General features: G+C 49.3%; 5 protein-coding genes across 5 annotated transcripts; 1 reads left to right on the top strand and 4 right to left on the bottom strand.

Moving 5' to 3' along the window:
• Positions 1-214: 214 nt before the first annotated feature.
• On the top strand, positions 215-3991 carry N7533_011203 (uncharacterized protein; the record flags this gene model as incomplete). The annotated part of the gene is made up of 5 exons (XM_057107853.1): positions 215-312; positions 397-451; positions 514-1793; positions 1845-2411; positions 2461-3991. Coding segments are annotated over 5 exons (3531 nt in total), but the record flags the coding sequence as incomplete, so codon positions are not given.
• A 358-nt stretch (positions 3992-4349) lies between these two features.
• On the bottom strand, positions 4350-4994 carry N7533_011202 (gamma-glutamylcyclotransferase family protein; the record flags this gene model as incomplete). The annotated part of the gene is made up of 1 exon (XM_057107852.1): positions 4350-4994. The coding sequence occupies one exon, from the start codon at positions 4992-4994 to the stop codon at positions 4350-4352; it is 645 nt and encodes a 214-aa protein (XP_056955230.1).
• Positions 4995-5307: 313 nt separating this feature from the next.
• Positions 5308-6599, bottom strand: N7533_011201 (uncharacterized protein; the record flags this gene model as incomplete). Its single annotated transcript, XM_057107851.1, has 3 exons — positions 5308-5866; positions 5927-6225; positions 6288-6599. 3 exons carry the CDS (start codon positions 6597-6599, stop codon positions 5308-5310), a joined length of 1170 nt encoding a protein of 389 aa, XP_056955229.1.
• Positions 6600-7763: 1164 nt separating this feature from the next.
• On the bottom strand, positions 7764-8427 carry N7533_011200 (uncharacterized protein; the record flags this gene model as incomplete). Its single annotated transcript, XM_057107850.1, has 3 exons — positions 7764-7880; positions 7947-8029; positions 8109-8427. The coding sequence occupies 3 exons, from the start codon at positions 8425-8427 to the stop codon at positions 7764-7766; spliced, it is 519 nt and encodes a 172-aa protein (XP_056955228.1).
• A 2836-nt stretch (positions 8428-11263) lies between these two features.
• On the bottom strand, positions 11264-11665 carry N7533_011199 (uncharacterized protein; the record flags this gene model as incomplete). Its single annotated transcript, XM_057107849.1, has 1 exon — positions 11264-11665. The coding sequence occupies one exon, from the start codon at positions 11663-11665 to the stop codon at positions 11264-11266; it is 402 nt and encodes a 133-aa protein (XP_056955227.1).
• Positions 11666-15944: the final 4279 nt, after the last annotated feature.

Genomic DNA, 15944 nt, shown 5'->3' with positions numbered 1-15944 from the left:
ACCCTCCTCAGAGCCCTCAGAGTTATGCGAATACTCTTACTTCTTACTCCCACCTTGGATCTACATCTACACTCCCCCGTGGACAATTGCGATCACAATCACGGGCTTCAGTTGATTCCAGTGACCGGTAGATATGCCCTCTCACCGCGGCCCTGCCTGCGAGCCAAAGCTGATTTCGAATTTCTGCCGTCCCAGCTCGGGTGACGCTTCGCAGATGTTAGGCAAAGATCAGAGTCAGAGCCGAAGTGCTGGAAAGTCTCGCGAAGAGCAGACAGAGGAGGACCGTTTGCTAGGACCATCTGGGAAATACCGGTATGTTGTACAATCGGTTTCGGGGGAGTGTGCTGTAATTGGATGAGACTATTTGCTAACTGGTGTGTTTCTTTTTCGACATAGAGATACAAACGCTGTGCGAATCCGTCCTGGTGAAGGGAGAAAGAAGATTCCTGGGGTATGTTCTGTCATCTGCTCTGCTTTAGAACTAGCATGGACACGTTTCTGATTCATGAGCAGAGTTCGGCCGCATTCAAGCCAACGAACAATCTTTCCCGAAATGTACGGGACAGCGGCCCAGTTCGGGCCCAAGGCAAGGCCCAGCAACCAACTTCATTGCCGCAGAAGAGTCGCTCTCGTCTAGACGAGCCATTCGATTTCGACCAGGGTGGTCGTCCGAACAAACGGCCACGCAATAATGAACACGCCAAACCTCGGGATCCCATTGGGAAGAGGGCCACCCAGTTGTCTCTCCAAACTTCTCCGCGTCGAGTTTCGCCCGTGTCGAGCGAGACGTCGAGCAAATTAGAACGAAATGTCATCCCACGCAAACAGGAGGAGTACCGCCAAGTGGAGGAATACATGAAAATCCCCAGAAGCTATTCTCGGATACGGCCCAATCGACGCAAACCGAACCCGCCCGATGACCAGGACGAAATGTTCACCGCACAGGCTGCCAACGCAAGGCGTGCCGCGGTGGAACTTACAGCGAGTTCTTCTTCCAACCGCGAAAACGGGTCGAATTTCAGATCAAAATCGCCGCAAAGACTTGCTAATTCACGAGAAAGTCCCGATGTATTACAAGGCGACGTCACCACGATTCCAACGTTACCGAAACCTACCACCAAACAACGGCCAGGTCGCCAGAATCCAAATAATGAGCCGGAGCCGTCTCCATCTCGAAAACGCTCGCCGAGTGATATCCAACCTACCGACTTCACAAGCTCGCCCATTCAAGGCTCTAAGAGGGCCAAGCGCAGTCACAAAATTCCGAGCAGGTTTGACTTTGACGTTGAGTATCTTCGATTTGGCCCTTTCAAGAAACAAGCTTGTCCGAGGGGACTGCTGCGGTTTTCTGTTGTCGAGGACACGATCGAACTCGGTGAAATGACTTCCGAATCTGGTCAGGATTTCCTTACCAGTATCGAACTGCGCCGTATCTTTGCGGCATACTTTGGGGGTAATGAGTGTCTTAAAATCCGCTTAAAGCTCACTAAGACGTCTGACTCTCCATACGACATGGTGGATATTGAATTCATCACATTGTCCGAGAAGGGCCGATTCGAAGGTTTGGTCCGAGAACAAACTAAAAAGATACAAATCAAGCCCTCGCTGTTTATGGACAGTGCTTTTCGTCATTATGAAGCCGAGCAGTCGAAACTCAGCAGCGTGCCCAAAAAATCCTTTATCGAAGATGCCCTCTCTGAACACATCCAGCAACCGTCAACCCGCCAGAAAATATCGTCTGTCCTACAGGGGGATAATGAAGGTCTACCGGATAAGACGGATCACATTAAGAGGTATGTCCGGTTCATTCCGAAATCGTTGAAATGAGCTGACAAAACAACTAGGAACACAACCGCTGCAGCCCTCACAGAGCGTGATGTTGAGGATGAAGATTCAAAAGTCCAACCAGCCGAAAGCGACAAAGGAACGGAAATCCCGGTCAAGAAGTTTCAGCCAAAACCTGAGGCAGAGAGACAGACCCGCTCGACGGGACGACGCTCAACTCGACTCTCCGATTTATTCAAAAACCATGCCAACGACAAACCCGACTTATTCAGCAAATATCCTCTCAAAGAAGACCCTTTCCGAAATGAATGGAAGCAGCCACTCGTATATCCCCAAAATGGAAAGAAAAAGGCCGAAGTCACGGTCGAAGACCGCGATCGATTGCGTGATGACGAGTTCCTCAACGACAACCTGATCGCGTTTTATATGCGCTTCTTGCAAGATCACATGGAACGAACGAATCCCGAGGTGGCGAAGCAGGTCTACTTCTTCAACTCTTATTTCTACGATACGCTCACGAAGACATCCCGGGGAATCAACTATAGCGGTGTCGCGAAGTGGACAAGGAACGTCGATCTGTTCGGGTATAATTACGTCGTGGTTCCGATCAACCAGAGTGCGCATTGGTATGTTGCTATTATCTGTAACCTGCCGAAACTATTGGGCGAAACCAAGGAAATTGAAGCCAAGGCCGATGTGGCAGAGTCTGCCTCTTCCAACGACAAGAGTCCCCCCCAACCAGACAGAGAGTGAAGTTCATGAAATCCTTGAGTCACCGGAGCCCGAGGCCGAACTGGGCACAAACCAAGCAGGAAGATCGACGGAATCTCCAGCTTCGGAAAGGGCACGTAATCGCCTTGCGTCCATGTCACTTGAAAACGAGACTGGCTCTGGAGCAACCGAAGGCTCGTTGGAAGAAGCTGGAAAGGACCTGCCACCAAAGGAGAAGGATGCCAATGAGTCCGACAAGAGAACAGAACCAAAGGAACCCAGTTCTGCCGACGAATGGCCCGCAGAAGACGACCACCACCCCCCGCCCCTCAAGCTTTCCACAACATCTCTCAAAGCGAAACCCACCGACCCCAAACCGTCTCCTCTCCCCGCATCCCAGACCCCAACTTCCAAAAAGAAAGGAAAAGGCGGCCAAAGATACCACCCGGACCAAACGACAATCATCACGTTTGACTCCCTCGACCTCGCCCGCTCCCCCACAGTCCGGATCCTACGCGATTACATCTGCGAAGAATCCTCCTCGAAACGAGGTAAGCACATCGAATCAAAGGACATCAAGGGCATGCGAGCCCGCCAAATTCCCCTCCAACCCAACTTCTCCGACTGCGGCCTCTACCTTCTGGCATACCTGGAGAAATTCGTGCAGGACCCGGATCAATTTGTTACGAAGCTGCTGCAGCGCGAAATGGATGAGAAGGATGACTGGCCTCCGTTGGGCTCGGGTCTGCTTCGGCAACGGCTGCGCGATTTTCTTGATCGGTTGTATCGGGAGCAGGAACGGGTTCAGGCGGGTAAGGGTCAGGAGCAGGAGATCCTGGCTGATCAGCAACCCGTCTCGCATCTGTTGGGCCCGTCTTTTTCCAGCGACGAGGATGTCGAGAAAAAGGACGATGAGCCGCCAAGGGAAACAGTCGATGCCGAGAGAAAGGCCGATGAGTCCCCAAGGAAAATAGTCGACGCTGTGAAGAGCGAAAAACTTGCCGAGAAGCCTGGTAACTGTGGCTCTGGGAGCGACTCGGATGACAGCTCAACGGCCGACCAGCTTCAACTAGTACCTAATGGCACCACCGCGACTGTGTCCAAGGCAATTTCATCCGCACCATCCCCCAGGAAAGATTCTTCCAAAAAGGACTCGCGTCAGAAGAAAGAGAAAGAGAAAGAGAAAGACGAGGATGTCGTCGAGGTACCGGACAGTCAAGAAGCGAACCGGGACCCTTCCCCCAAACGCTCCGAAGCCCCACCTCCCAAGGCCGAGAAAAAGAAACACGGGAAAACAGACGAGCCTCTCAAAATCAAGAAGTCCGACCCTATCAAAAAGGATCACATACCCAAAGTCGAGATCCAGATCCGGGCAACACCACCTCCTCCTCCTTCAAGCCCGGGAAAGGTTAGAAAGAGTCCTCGCGGGGAAGAGAGAAACGTTGATTTCGCCCGTTCCATTCTGAATCTACAGCATCATTTCATCTCGGTCTCGGTTATTCAAAGTCCCCTTTGCGTCCTATTCTGTTATTGTTTTCTCCCTCATTTATTTTCACATGCATAGCCGAATTGTAATTCGGTTTCTGGATAGAGGCGTTGGCGAGCGACGAACGACCTAAACGTGTTTCTTCTTCTGTTTTCTTGGGATACATGAGATAAGATACCAGCATCTTCAGCACAATACCATTTGTTTACCTATTTCTATGTTCAACCTTTTTTCTACCGGGCCCAAGTCCGAGTTCGAGTCCAGTCAGTCCGATCTAGAACTTCACACTCACGTTATCCACCAAGTAACTACTAGTAGATCTATCCCACAAACTTGAAACTTCCAGGCTATCCTATTCCCATTTACTTTACCACATACTCTCATCCGCAATCCACTTCGCCATCTTCTCCCTCTTAAACGTCTCAAGATCCCACTCCTTCCCCTCAAGCAATTCCTCCCCAGCAATCCACACATAAGTAACAGCAACAACCTCCTTTCCCCCTTGCACATCGACACTCCCCACCACACCATCAAGTACATCCGACAAACTACCCTGCCCACTCTCATTCCCATCCCTCCGCAACGTCCGAACACTAACCTCCACCTTCGAATACGGATCTCCCTCGAAAAGATCTAGTCGGTAAATATCTCCATCCGTAAGACCAGAGACTAGAGTCCCCAGCACAGATGCAGCATTGGCATTGGCACTGGCATTGGCGTTGGCATTGACATCTTGTGCCGTAGATACAGAGTCAGAAGCGGTAGTCCCTGATTCCGCAATGATGGCGGGATAACTATGATTCCGGACACGATGGCGCTTGAACCCGTGTAAGATTGCGGGTTGGAATGTCAGGAGCTCTTTTTGCCAGGGCTCTGGGTCGACGCGGCCGTAGATGACGCGGTATAGGATTTGGGGGGCCATTAGTGTTCCTGGGTTTGTGAGCTTTGGTATATGTGGTGTGAAGTGGGGTGGGGTGGACTTACCGTAGAAAAAGCAGACGTGGGAGCCCATTTTGCGAGAGTATGAGGCTTCTGCTGTGTCTATCTAGGTGTTCAAGAGTAGGGTATTTAAGTTGTAGGGTGAGGTAGAAGCTAACATAGTTATCTCTCGTCGGCTGTCGCTTTGGACTGCGGGGTCGTTGGATCCACCGCTTAGAACTACTGGATGGGCTACATCAAGCTATGGGGCCCTGTGGTTTTATTTTTTGATCTTAAAGATAAAGGGACGAGAAGCCTAGTGAATCTAGTCCTCATTTCAATATGTGTGCATTTCTATTTAATTTTGAACATGCATTCAGCCAAAGCTTCATAAACCTGAACACTATTTACGCCGGGCTCGGGGGCTTCCCACTCAGATCCTTAATCATTTCCTCGGTAAGAGGATCTTTCTTATCGAAAGCATACTTTTTGCGCCTCTCCGAGGTCCACGATGTGACATCTAGCTTATCACCACCAACAGGACCCGGCGCGAAAGCAAAAGCCGGCACCTCGAACTTGCCCACATAACTCTTCAGAGACTTATTCCAGTCCCAAGGGTCATTCTTCTTAGACTCTGGCGCAGGAAGCTTCACCTTTTTAGCGCGCGGTTCCACAATTGCCTTGATGGAGTCAAGATTGCCCGGATTCGGCAGCGCAATATCGTACTTCATCGCATAAGCCATGATAATACTCGCCAAGCGACGAGTCCCATCCGACTCCCTTATCTCAAAAAATATCGGGCAAGGCTCTTCTGCAAGGCGCAGCCAGAGCGCCATCATATGGCCAAGATTCTTGATCTCGGAATCCGGTTTGAGAACTCCGTTGCGCTCCAGTGTCGCCAGCATACTCAAGAACATAGTCTTGACGAGCTTGGACATTGCCACCGCGCATTCCCCATCGTCGATTCTAGCGGTGGTTGTATTAACAGGGTTGCAAATAGAAAGGGTTCCGGTAGACTGAACTTACTGCATCATTGCATCGGCCGAGCCGTGACGGATGAATAGACCCAGTCCCTCGCACAACGCCCATTGCTCTTTCCAGCCACTCTCTGCCAGTCCTGCCGCTTGGAAGTCCAGCATAAAATTCTCAACAAGCTCTAGGGTGCCGTACGCATAGTGGTCGTTGAATGTGTACATCGTCATCTCGTCCGGGTCACGGGGTATGCTGAGACGTTGCGCCGACACACACTTTTGAAATCCGGCGTATGTGATAACCCATTCCTGGTCTGGATTTTCGTCGGAGGGCTTCGAGCCATCTGGATGGGCCTTGGATGTTCAATTAGATGGGCTGCTCTTTTTTTTTTTCCTCGTTGGGGATTGAAATATACCTTGTCTTTATCTTTCTCGCCATCCTCGCCGTCTTCGTCCTCGTCCGAATCTTCGGATTCATCACCCTCGTCCAAAGGGTCGCGTTTGGATCCGTAGTGTGTCGGAGCTAGAGGTATGTATTCAAAAGCCTTGGCAGGGTCCTGCATGAGTGTCACCCACGCGACGTCCGTCTCTGCACTCGCGGACCCGGGAGTCATGCGCGGGTTACGCGGGAGTCCAAGTGCAAGGTGGGCGGGGGTGTCCTGGGCGGATTTGGCTCGTTTTTGGGCATCGGCAGATGGCGCCTCGGTGGATTTTCTTTTGGGTGGCATTGTGATGGAATTGGTTCCGAGGTTATTGAGAGAAAGTAGATGGTACAAGTACCTTCAAGTTAGTTATATGTAGTAGCCCCTGAGAGAATGATATCATTCTATGCTTAGGGTAAGGTAGGTTAATCTTGGAACTTGTTCCAATAGCGAGTCGCCAGGTCCTAAGCATTATTTTTAAGTCAATAAATTAAATTTTAATACTACCCACTACTTAACAACTTGTACCTTTCAAAGATTTATTTCTGAACAGGATTCCTTAGAAAGTGTGTCGATCGAAGCCTTCGGTGCCTGGCACGTGACTAACCAGTGTGTACCTAGTGGAATGGGGATTCTCGCTCTTCGACAAGCAGAGATCCCGTGACGTGGTGCCTCAGTAACAAGGTGTCCACTCTGGTGGTCAGATATGTAGCGCGCGCAGGTCTAGTTTTGAGAATGAACCAATCTTTCCTATTCATGAATCAACTCCTGCTTCGTACGATGACCGCTATCTGATCTACTGAGAGATGAAGCTCCATTAGTTGAGTACTAGGGACAAGCTTATCTGCCTGGCCAACACTACTCATTGATCAGTTCAAGCACCCTACGGGTGAAGTGGTTTTGTTTTCGTGTTCACAACTTGAACGTGTTCATTCACACTTCATTGACAAATCCATCACGATGCCGTGAAGCGTTGCTGTAGGAGGCGTCGCGAACACTGAAACGTCCTTTTCCAGCACGCGGAAGCCGTATGTGACCTAGAGTAGACGAATATATAATCAAAATGTAACCTGTACTTATATTGAAAGATGAGAAAGCCCTGGAGCCACGTTTCACACCCAGGCAGACACTAGTAACGTATGGTATAACAATATCTTAATTTGACGCCTGACCTCGGGATCGGATCAGACTGGTATGTTTTAGATAGTACAAAGGGAACTAAGAACTGGGCTTAGGAGCCTAACAGGAGATAATTGTTGCTTGAAGTGATAGGGATGTTACTATCAAGAATATTAGACAGAAAGAAAATACAATGATATCGAAGGCAATATACCAAAGTCGTGACAAGTGAGAAGAAAAAGAAAGCCAGACTCGGAGATACATCCACCTCAGTTCTCCCGCAAAATTCATCCTCAACATAAGTCTTCCAAATTTGATTCGACTACCAGTTCCGGTATCTTCCAAGCTCGTTTATGAAAAAACGTCATTGATGATTTCGACCTTATCATCCGATTCCCCGCCATATCCGAAGGAGCGGTAGTATTCTTCCTTTGCTTTCTCGAATGGTTTGCACGCGTTGACTCCGCTCTTTCAAGTCACAGCATTAGTATGTTATTCTTTTTCTCTTGTCATCCAAGGATCTCGTTGACATACTGTGTTTTCATTCGAGCAGCACATGGGCCTGTATTCGGGTTCATTGCACTGTTCCGGTGGCTCATCTGGTTTCATATTCCGGCCTATTAGGTAAATATGGTTAGTGATATATCTCAATGTGGTAATTCCACTGCAAGAAAAGCACTAGTAGCGGTGACATACATTGGAATGACACCGCTGAGCTTATCTGGATGCCTCCAACAATAGGCACGAGTTCGCCCAATGGTTGGATGATATCGTGCGAGGTCTGCGCCAAAGACTGGCAGCACTGTTTGTACTGGTGCTCCGGGCAGGAGTAGGGGCCGACAGGAACCACTGGCGTGGAAGATGCTGCTGAAGGTGATGAATAGGTTGCCGAAGAAGATGCGATCGCAGGCATAGTGGGCGTAGGCATTGGGACCACAGGGTATTCCTGTAGAACGGGCACGGCGGAGGCGACAGCTAGGCTTGCTAGGATAGAGAAGATAGTTTCGATATGCATTTTGAGAATATTGAACTTCGTTATTCTTGCTTTATTTCTTGAATGCGTCTGCGGGTCCGGGTACGTTGGCGTGAAGTGAAAGAGTGTAGGTTCGAAAGGGTTCAACTTGGCGTGTATATGTGGCTCTCTATCCGAAAGGCCGCTGGGCAGATTGTATCAATGTAAAAGAGTGAAAAGTAGTCGGTATATGGAGAGAAAGAAAGGAAAGACTGGAGCTGGGCGGTATTAGGCCGTCATCGGTGTCGACAGTGTTATTTGGTGTCGACGAGATTGCAGTATGGGAAGAAGGGAAAAGAGCCAGTCCCGTGTTGAACAATGCGTGAGCTCAAGGGGAGTCGCGTTGTAGCCAAACCGGGAAGCCCTCGCCTAGCGCTTCCAAGTCTCACGTTCCTGCGTCCTTTTTCTCCTCCCTTGTCTTTCTATTGGCCCTTGTTTACTTCATTTGCCAAATCTAGGATTCCAGGGGTTTCATCCCAGTCGAGAGGGCAACAGTGACTGTGCCGACCAGTGATGGGACTTTCTGAGCCACTTGGAATGCGGACAACTGGAAAATCTGATAATATTGCCGGTCATCTCGTTTGTTGTTCGGTATACCGCTAGGATTGTTTTATCTTCAGCAAGGTTTGCCCGAAATAGGTTTGTCATGAGATCTAGTACTCACTCCCGATGTATTTTCTACATCCATATATCAGCTTCTGTACTTATTCTAGGTTGAATTGTATCTATATTTCCCCAGTTTCTTAACTCATTGGGGCAAAAACATGCGAGATAGGATACACCACGATTCTGATCATGCAAGGGGTGTATCCAAAGAATGCGGAGCCCTTCACTCGATTGGTCCACTTAACGAAGGGATAAATACAGGCATCCTTTTTATCTCTGGCTCTGCTGAACAAGCGGTATGTATTTCCAACACCGATCCACTTCTGTGATAGTTAGGTCGGTTGTTAAGTTCCAACCTGGGACCAACATTGAAATTTTCAAGTTTAGACATCCAAATTAGATTATTCTGATTCGAAGATGTTACTGCGTCTGGCTTATATAAGCAAGTTAAAACGTTCAATTGGGCTTGAATCAATTCAAGTTCTTTCTCTTGTGTGTAAGTTACTGGCACAAGTATTTTTAAGGTTATATAAATGAACTGCCCAGGTGCGTAGCGCGAACTTGAATCGATAATCGCCAGTGCTACCCGTGGACTAGTAGTAGATGCCCCACAACAACCTTCAACGTTAACCAAGGTTGAGAGATAAGTCAAATAAACCAGCCAAGAAACATACATTTTTCGTACATAACTACCGCTGAGTTCTTGGGAACCTCATTCCGAGACATATCGAGAAAATAACCTTTTATTGTTGGAAGATAGTACAACACTCGGTAATATAGTACTCTCGTTCTAGGTCCGTTACAATGTGCGACCCGAGTTATCTTCACTTTGTTATCATGTACTTCTCCCAGTACCATTGACTACTAATAATACTAGTACTGAAATCTGAAGCACTTTGGTCTTCGCTCTCCTACCTAGATAGAATATTCCTTATCTAGCAATTCTACAGGGTGCTACATGATACAGTACTACTAGTATACATAGATCAAACAGAGTACAATTAATTTCCTTACTAGGCTACTAGTACTACATAATCTATCAAGACTACGGCAATTCTACGCGCGGAAGTATCTAGCGAATATAAAGAAGAAAAAAAACTTTGTATACTCCCATATCATCGTATTCGTTGTTGTACATTTCGTGAGCTCGTACCGACCAGGGCCCGATTTGTTGTTGGGGTTGGGTGACATCGTATCGTAACAAGGTTTCGCCGGAGCAGGTGGACAATGTAATTTGTCCACATCGATGGGGAAGGGCAGGGCTGGTAGAGTCACAGGGAGCAGGCATAAAGCCTCGGGGACAAAAAAGCATGTAGGACAGGAAAGAAACGCTCGCTTCGCTTTAGCAAATCAAAAAGATGGCTAGAAAACAGGAAAGATTGATCAGGCCGTTATACCTCGCAGAGTGTATAGCAAGCAAAGGCATCGTAGTTAATACAGGGGGCAGCTGGGCCCCGGAGAAAGCATGGACTGCGTGAATGTGAATGGAACATCGTTTGTAGACTGCATTTGTCCCGAGACGAACAATGCTGGACTAGCCAGAAGAGCTGAACCGGGCGACGATAGCAACTGTGAAGAAGCGAAGGGGACGGTGGGTGTGAGGTGGGGGAAGAGGGTTAAGATCCGGTTTGGACTTCCCTTTCTTTTTTTTGGTGGTGTTTTTGGATATGCGCTGGTGAGGGGGAGAGGTGCATTGAAACGATGGTTCCCTATTCAACACGTCCGAATACCGTGGAGACCGACAGTTTCACAATCAAGTCGGCGGTAAGATGCAAAGGACGACGAGTCTTATAGAGAACCGAACAGTTTCCTGCAAAAGGGGTCAAGGATAAGATGTTCACAAACAAAATGGGCAGTAGGGGGAATGGTGGATGTCAAGTTAGTGTGTAAAAAAGGAGCGACCAGTTTCACAGTGACTCGACTCTCGTCAGAAACACAGGAAAACTCATTGCTTGGAAATGCTGCGCACGCTGGGAAAGCAAAATTGAACAAGCACTCCGGGCAATAATCTCGTTGAACTCCGTTAAAACTCCGCCTCCGGGCGACATCGTCGACATTGAATTTAGTAGCTGGCAACATCGACGACGTGCCATCGAATTCCGGTAAAAGAGGATCGAATCGAGGCCAGATGCGGTCGATACGAACCTAGGACCGCTGGAACAAGGAATATCAGCATTGCATGATGATGTTGGTTCGGAGAGCCAAGATATAGTTACCTTGAAGCTACTGGTCTCTAGTAGCGTGAGGGTTTGGCCTCGTTAGGACTTCCGGCAGGAATCTGTCCAGTCCGTTGCATAGCCTGGCGCTGCGCACTTGCCGAAGTGGGAGGAGGGCCGTTGGCTTGACGTGAAAGTACGCCATTATTGGAAGTACGGCTGTTACCGCTGTTGCCACTACTTTGGCTACTTCTGCTGCTGGTGCCGCTGCCATTACCATCGTCGAGGTCAACAAAAGAGGTCATCTGCTTTTGCGTGTACTCGAGCATGGTACGGTTGTAGTCCTCAAGAGAGGTATGCGGATCGATAGACCGTTGAGATTCAACGTGGCTCTCGGCAGGAGGGCCAGCCCCATGGTCAGCAGTGAACATGCCCTGGATGTTCGATGCGGGCTGCTCCATATGCGAGTTGGCAGTCATGGTTTCAAGTGTCTGTGGAATGGCTGTTAGCAAAGTTGGAAGCGCTGGTGTTACTGAGAAGTCATGAGGTGTGTCTGATGGGTGTACATGATCCCACACAAAGATCCCACATGCGCAGCCCCTTGGGCTAGGCTGCGACTGAAATAACGCAGGCAGTTCAGGAGTGGGGACGGAGGGCGCGCTTACCTTTGTAATAGTGAACTAGGTATATCAAGGTAGGGGCCCGGGGAAAAATAGAGCCAGGGAAGGAATAATGTTAAGCGATCACTTTGGGGAGGATAGATTCTTGTTTCTTGCTTGTGGGAGGTCCCGCACGACGACTAAGAATGGGATGGGGCGTTTGGGCTGAAAAGAGGACTGGGTATGGGGCGGGGGAGAGACAGGGTTAGGGCAATTACGGGACTTATATGAATCAAAGGAGCGACCGAGTTCCCGATTTGATTTATATACAGCATGGGACATGGGTGGTTCTCCACTTTTCAGCGTATGAAATCACCGCTGTGGGTTCGCGGATGGCAAAAGCACCTCGGGGCGCGGATGACGCCTGATAGGCTTGAACACAGAGGCTGCCTTCTCCTGAGAGGGGCCGGATGGATCATCGATGGAATCCATAGACGACGGAGAGCTGCAGTGACATCATTGGCTGAGAGAGGGGCTGGGGGGTGCGCAGCTGGGCGACATCATTGTAAAAACGAGGGGGCATCCACCGGATGCTCGAGGGGGTGTAGCCGCAGCCAGTGCTGCTTGTGGATGGTGGGAAGATTCAATCATCATGAAATAACCAATCCCCACATCTTCAACGAGACTGGTGCACTGAGGCAGCCCGTAGTATCAGTCGATCCACTCCCTATTATGGCGAATGGGCTGGGTCGTGTCCGATGAGGTCACTGGGGAATGTGTGAATGGGCGACACTCTCTGGCGCTGCGAGATCGGCAGTGCACTAGACCGGCCCCCTGCAGATCTTCGACTGACGTTTAGCGAACAAATCATTCTGTCGATAAAGGAAGGCCTGCGAACGTCGAGAGCCGTTAGCCCACTGCATCGAGCCGAGATAGGTCTTCCACAAAGACAGTGGAATGCTAAAGTGGATATCCCAGGTGGAGAATTGCAGTTTTCAGTGGAGCCTGGGTGATTGTGCTGGAGCTTGGGGTAGACCAGTCAACCTAGAGGGTGACGATCGTGGCTTCTTCCCCCCCCCCACACCTCTTCTCCCCTATCCCCATCAATATAAGATCTGATGGAATTGATCTTTATGTGAATTGGGGTAATGCCATAATGGTTGATTGTTCTGACTATGGTGATCATGGTGGTGGAGGTGTGAGAAGAGAAAAAGTGTAGTTGCAACTGAGGCTCTCGGGAGTGGAGTCAGCCATGTCATCATCGCTTTGATAGTCGGGGCGATCCGAGTTTCCTTTTGGATCGATTTGGTATCAAACCGCTACTCTGTCCCCACTGGGTTTTAAGGGATCCTTTGTGGCTTAAGCTATGAGAGATCGTCTACTCTGTGTATGAACATACACTCCATTCTTTTTTGTCGTTCTCGTTCTTTCCCCGGAACAATTCTCCGTGTATGCCCCCATTAGCGTCTCCATACAAAGAGTCGACTAAAACAAACGCCATGATCACCCCTCTTACAAAGTACGTCCCGACGCCATGGGAACTAAGCCAGTGGCTACGGTGGATCCGTTTGAGAAGTTGAACCAGCCAGCGTTGTGCAAATGGAGAAGACCCAAAAGACAGTTTACGGCCTCAGGCAGAAAGGGCACCTGACGTCAGCGAGCCCTTAATAGGCAGACGAACTTGAAGACATTATGCATGGATTTTGTCGAGTATCATTCGCAAATCCGTATAATATTGGAGACTAAAATATAGATTAATTGCTTTAGATTCCTCCACGAAAGTGCATATCCCCGAAATGGAATGAGGAGCAAAGTCTAGGCACAGAAGGACCGAAGCACGTCCAATATGTCGTACAGTATATGAAGGAAAACACAATATGTGGCGTAAGTAACTACGGAGTACATATCACCATTGGCACTCCCCTGGGAAATGGGGGCGACGAAACAGTGGGTCCCAAGGCTTCGCTGAAGAACCCCCCCCGTCACGCTCTACTAGTAATATGTAGCACAGACAACGTCCGAAGTGGAGATGGAAATTAGATGGAAATCTTGGAACCAGTGACAGGCATGATCACAGGTCAAGCGGAGCATAGCACCAAGGGTCGGAAGATCGTTCATTTGCCATCACAGCGGGGGAGGCGAAATGAGTCTTGTGTTGTCCATACGGAGCACAGTAGGCCACCCGCCTTAACAAAGCAGCTTCATACGTCGCCATTGATAGGGTCATGAAAGGATCTTGACCGACTTCTCCACTGAAAATGGCCCTAACCATGTACTAACACTAGCGGCCTTAGTCCCCGTCAAGTGTTGTAGACCAAACAGATGTGTATTTCATGACATCGAGGCCCATATGTACAGACGTCAGAGATCATCAGAGAACTACAAAGATTGGCTATCAGCGCAGGAATTCACACGATGTGGATCATCGCCGGAACCCACGAAAATTAACCCGAGAATCAAAGCTCAGGATCCGCAAAAGTTACTCGTTAACCACTCGTGATCGAGGAAAACTATCAGTTGCCCGCATTATATTGGGGGGGACATGGATCAAAAAGAAGCAACCATTATCGTGTCGGGTGCGTCAGGGAAAAAAGAAAAGAGGACCAGCTTTCCAACCGATCAACCGATGATGTATGATATCAATGCCACCGACACATGCCCTGCCCCATGTCATCAATTCAAAGAAACATTGCAGTCCTTTGTGTCTTTGATCTAGTTCATCCCATCACGAAACCTAGCAGCATGTCTCCGTATTCCGTACACACATACTCCGGAGGGTCTGATCGCTGCACAGCGCATACTCCCCAAACTGCGTCATGCAGGGAGGGACAAACCGAAGTAGCGCAAGAAGATCCTTTCGAGTAACGGGGTGCTGCCGCAAAGATCCACACTTGGAGATATGATAATGATATCTCAGAAAATATGGATCATTCAATTAACAATCTCACGTTCTTGTTACAATGGATGCCCAATTGCGACAGTCAAAAGATCTCCCGAAGTCATAGAATTGCCATGGACCCCGTGTATTGCACTCGCATAAATCTCAAAAATGAGCGAGCATGACGACGTAGAGACGCCCAATTTTCCACATGAGTAAAACTGTCGATCTTGCCAAAATCCATGCCCCTTTGGTACAGTAGGCCACGGTAGTCCGTCACGGCCGTATCTGCGATGATATCACTTTTCCTTCCCTTCTCCCCTTCCCAGTTGCAACGGCAACATTCCGACTAGGGTTTCAAGAAGTACGAACCCCCCCGAGGCAACCGACTAGCCGACGAAGGTACTGAATGCATTAATCGGCCACTGCCTTCTCTCTGAGTCTGGAAAATGAATACCTGCCCACTACGCTGGGAATGACCGTTGCCGTCATCATCCAACGTCATGCGATGGGCTTACCCGGTCAGACTGCCCCCTGTTGCATCATAGGCCCTGGTAACGTGTCTCTGCGACAATCTCTTGGAAACATCACCTTGGACGCAGTTGCTTTTCGCTACTACAATGAGACTGTGGTCTGGGCGTACTGCCAGTGTACAATGCACTGTATCTGAATCCTGAACAGGTGGACTCTGGACCCATTGAATCGGCCCTCGGCCGAGCTACATACCTGAGGTGGTGAATCTTAAATGAAAAGAAGTTCTAGAACGCCAAAAAGCACAGTAAACCTGTTTTGATGCATCGAGCCCAATTTAATCGCAGAGCTTCTCCAAGTCCTACTCCATCCATACTCGCCGGTCCTGACCTCCGAAACAACATTCGATATCTCGACCTACCTCTCTCTCTCCCCGAAGCACCGTGTTCTCGTCGTGAAGCCGGCTTGCCTAGATACCTAGCGGCGAACTAGTGCATGCGTCTCCGGTCTCGACTCATGACGACGAAGAGGAGAACCGTAAGAGGCGATAGCAGGGTCGCAGTGACGCGAAGACTGGATCTTGATACGATACCTTGCACAGTATCCCGACCACGGACAGGTTCTTGCAGCGTTGATCTTGATCGGCCGCAGCGTTGACTTCGTTATGACGACGAAGGGAAGGACAAAATGGATGTACATCGTAGAGTCAGGTATCGTGCTGACCGGTAAGACGCACCATTCCTCAACTCCGAAGCCGGTTTCAATGTCGCTGTGAAGGCCTGATCTCATAAATCCCTGCTCAGTCACGAC

The sequence above is a fragment of the Penicillium manginii genome (assembly GCF_028828005.1).
Source record: "Penicillium manginii strain IBT 31320 chromosome Unknown utg000008l:1.0-3226943.0:1.0-3228205.0, whole genome shotgun sequence".
Classification (NCBI taxonomy): Eukaryota; Fungi; Ascomycota; class Eurotiomycetes; order Eurotiales; family Aspergillaceae; genus Penicillium; species Penicillium manginii.
The sequence above is the reverse complement of the archived record's forward strand: the minus strand, read 5'-3'. Positions and strand labels throughout refer to the sequence as shown.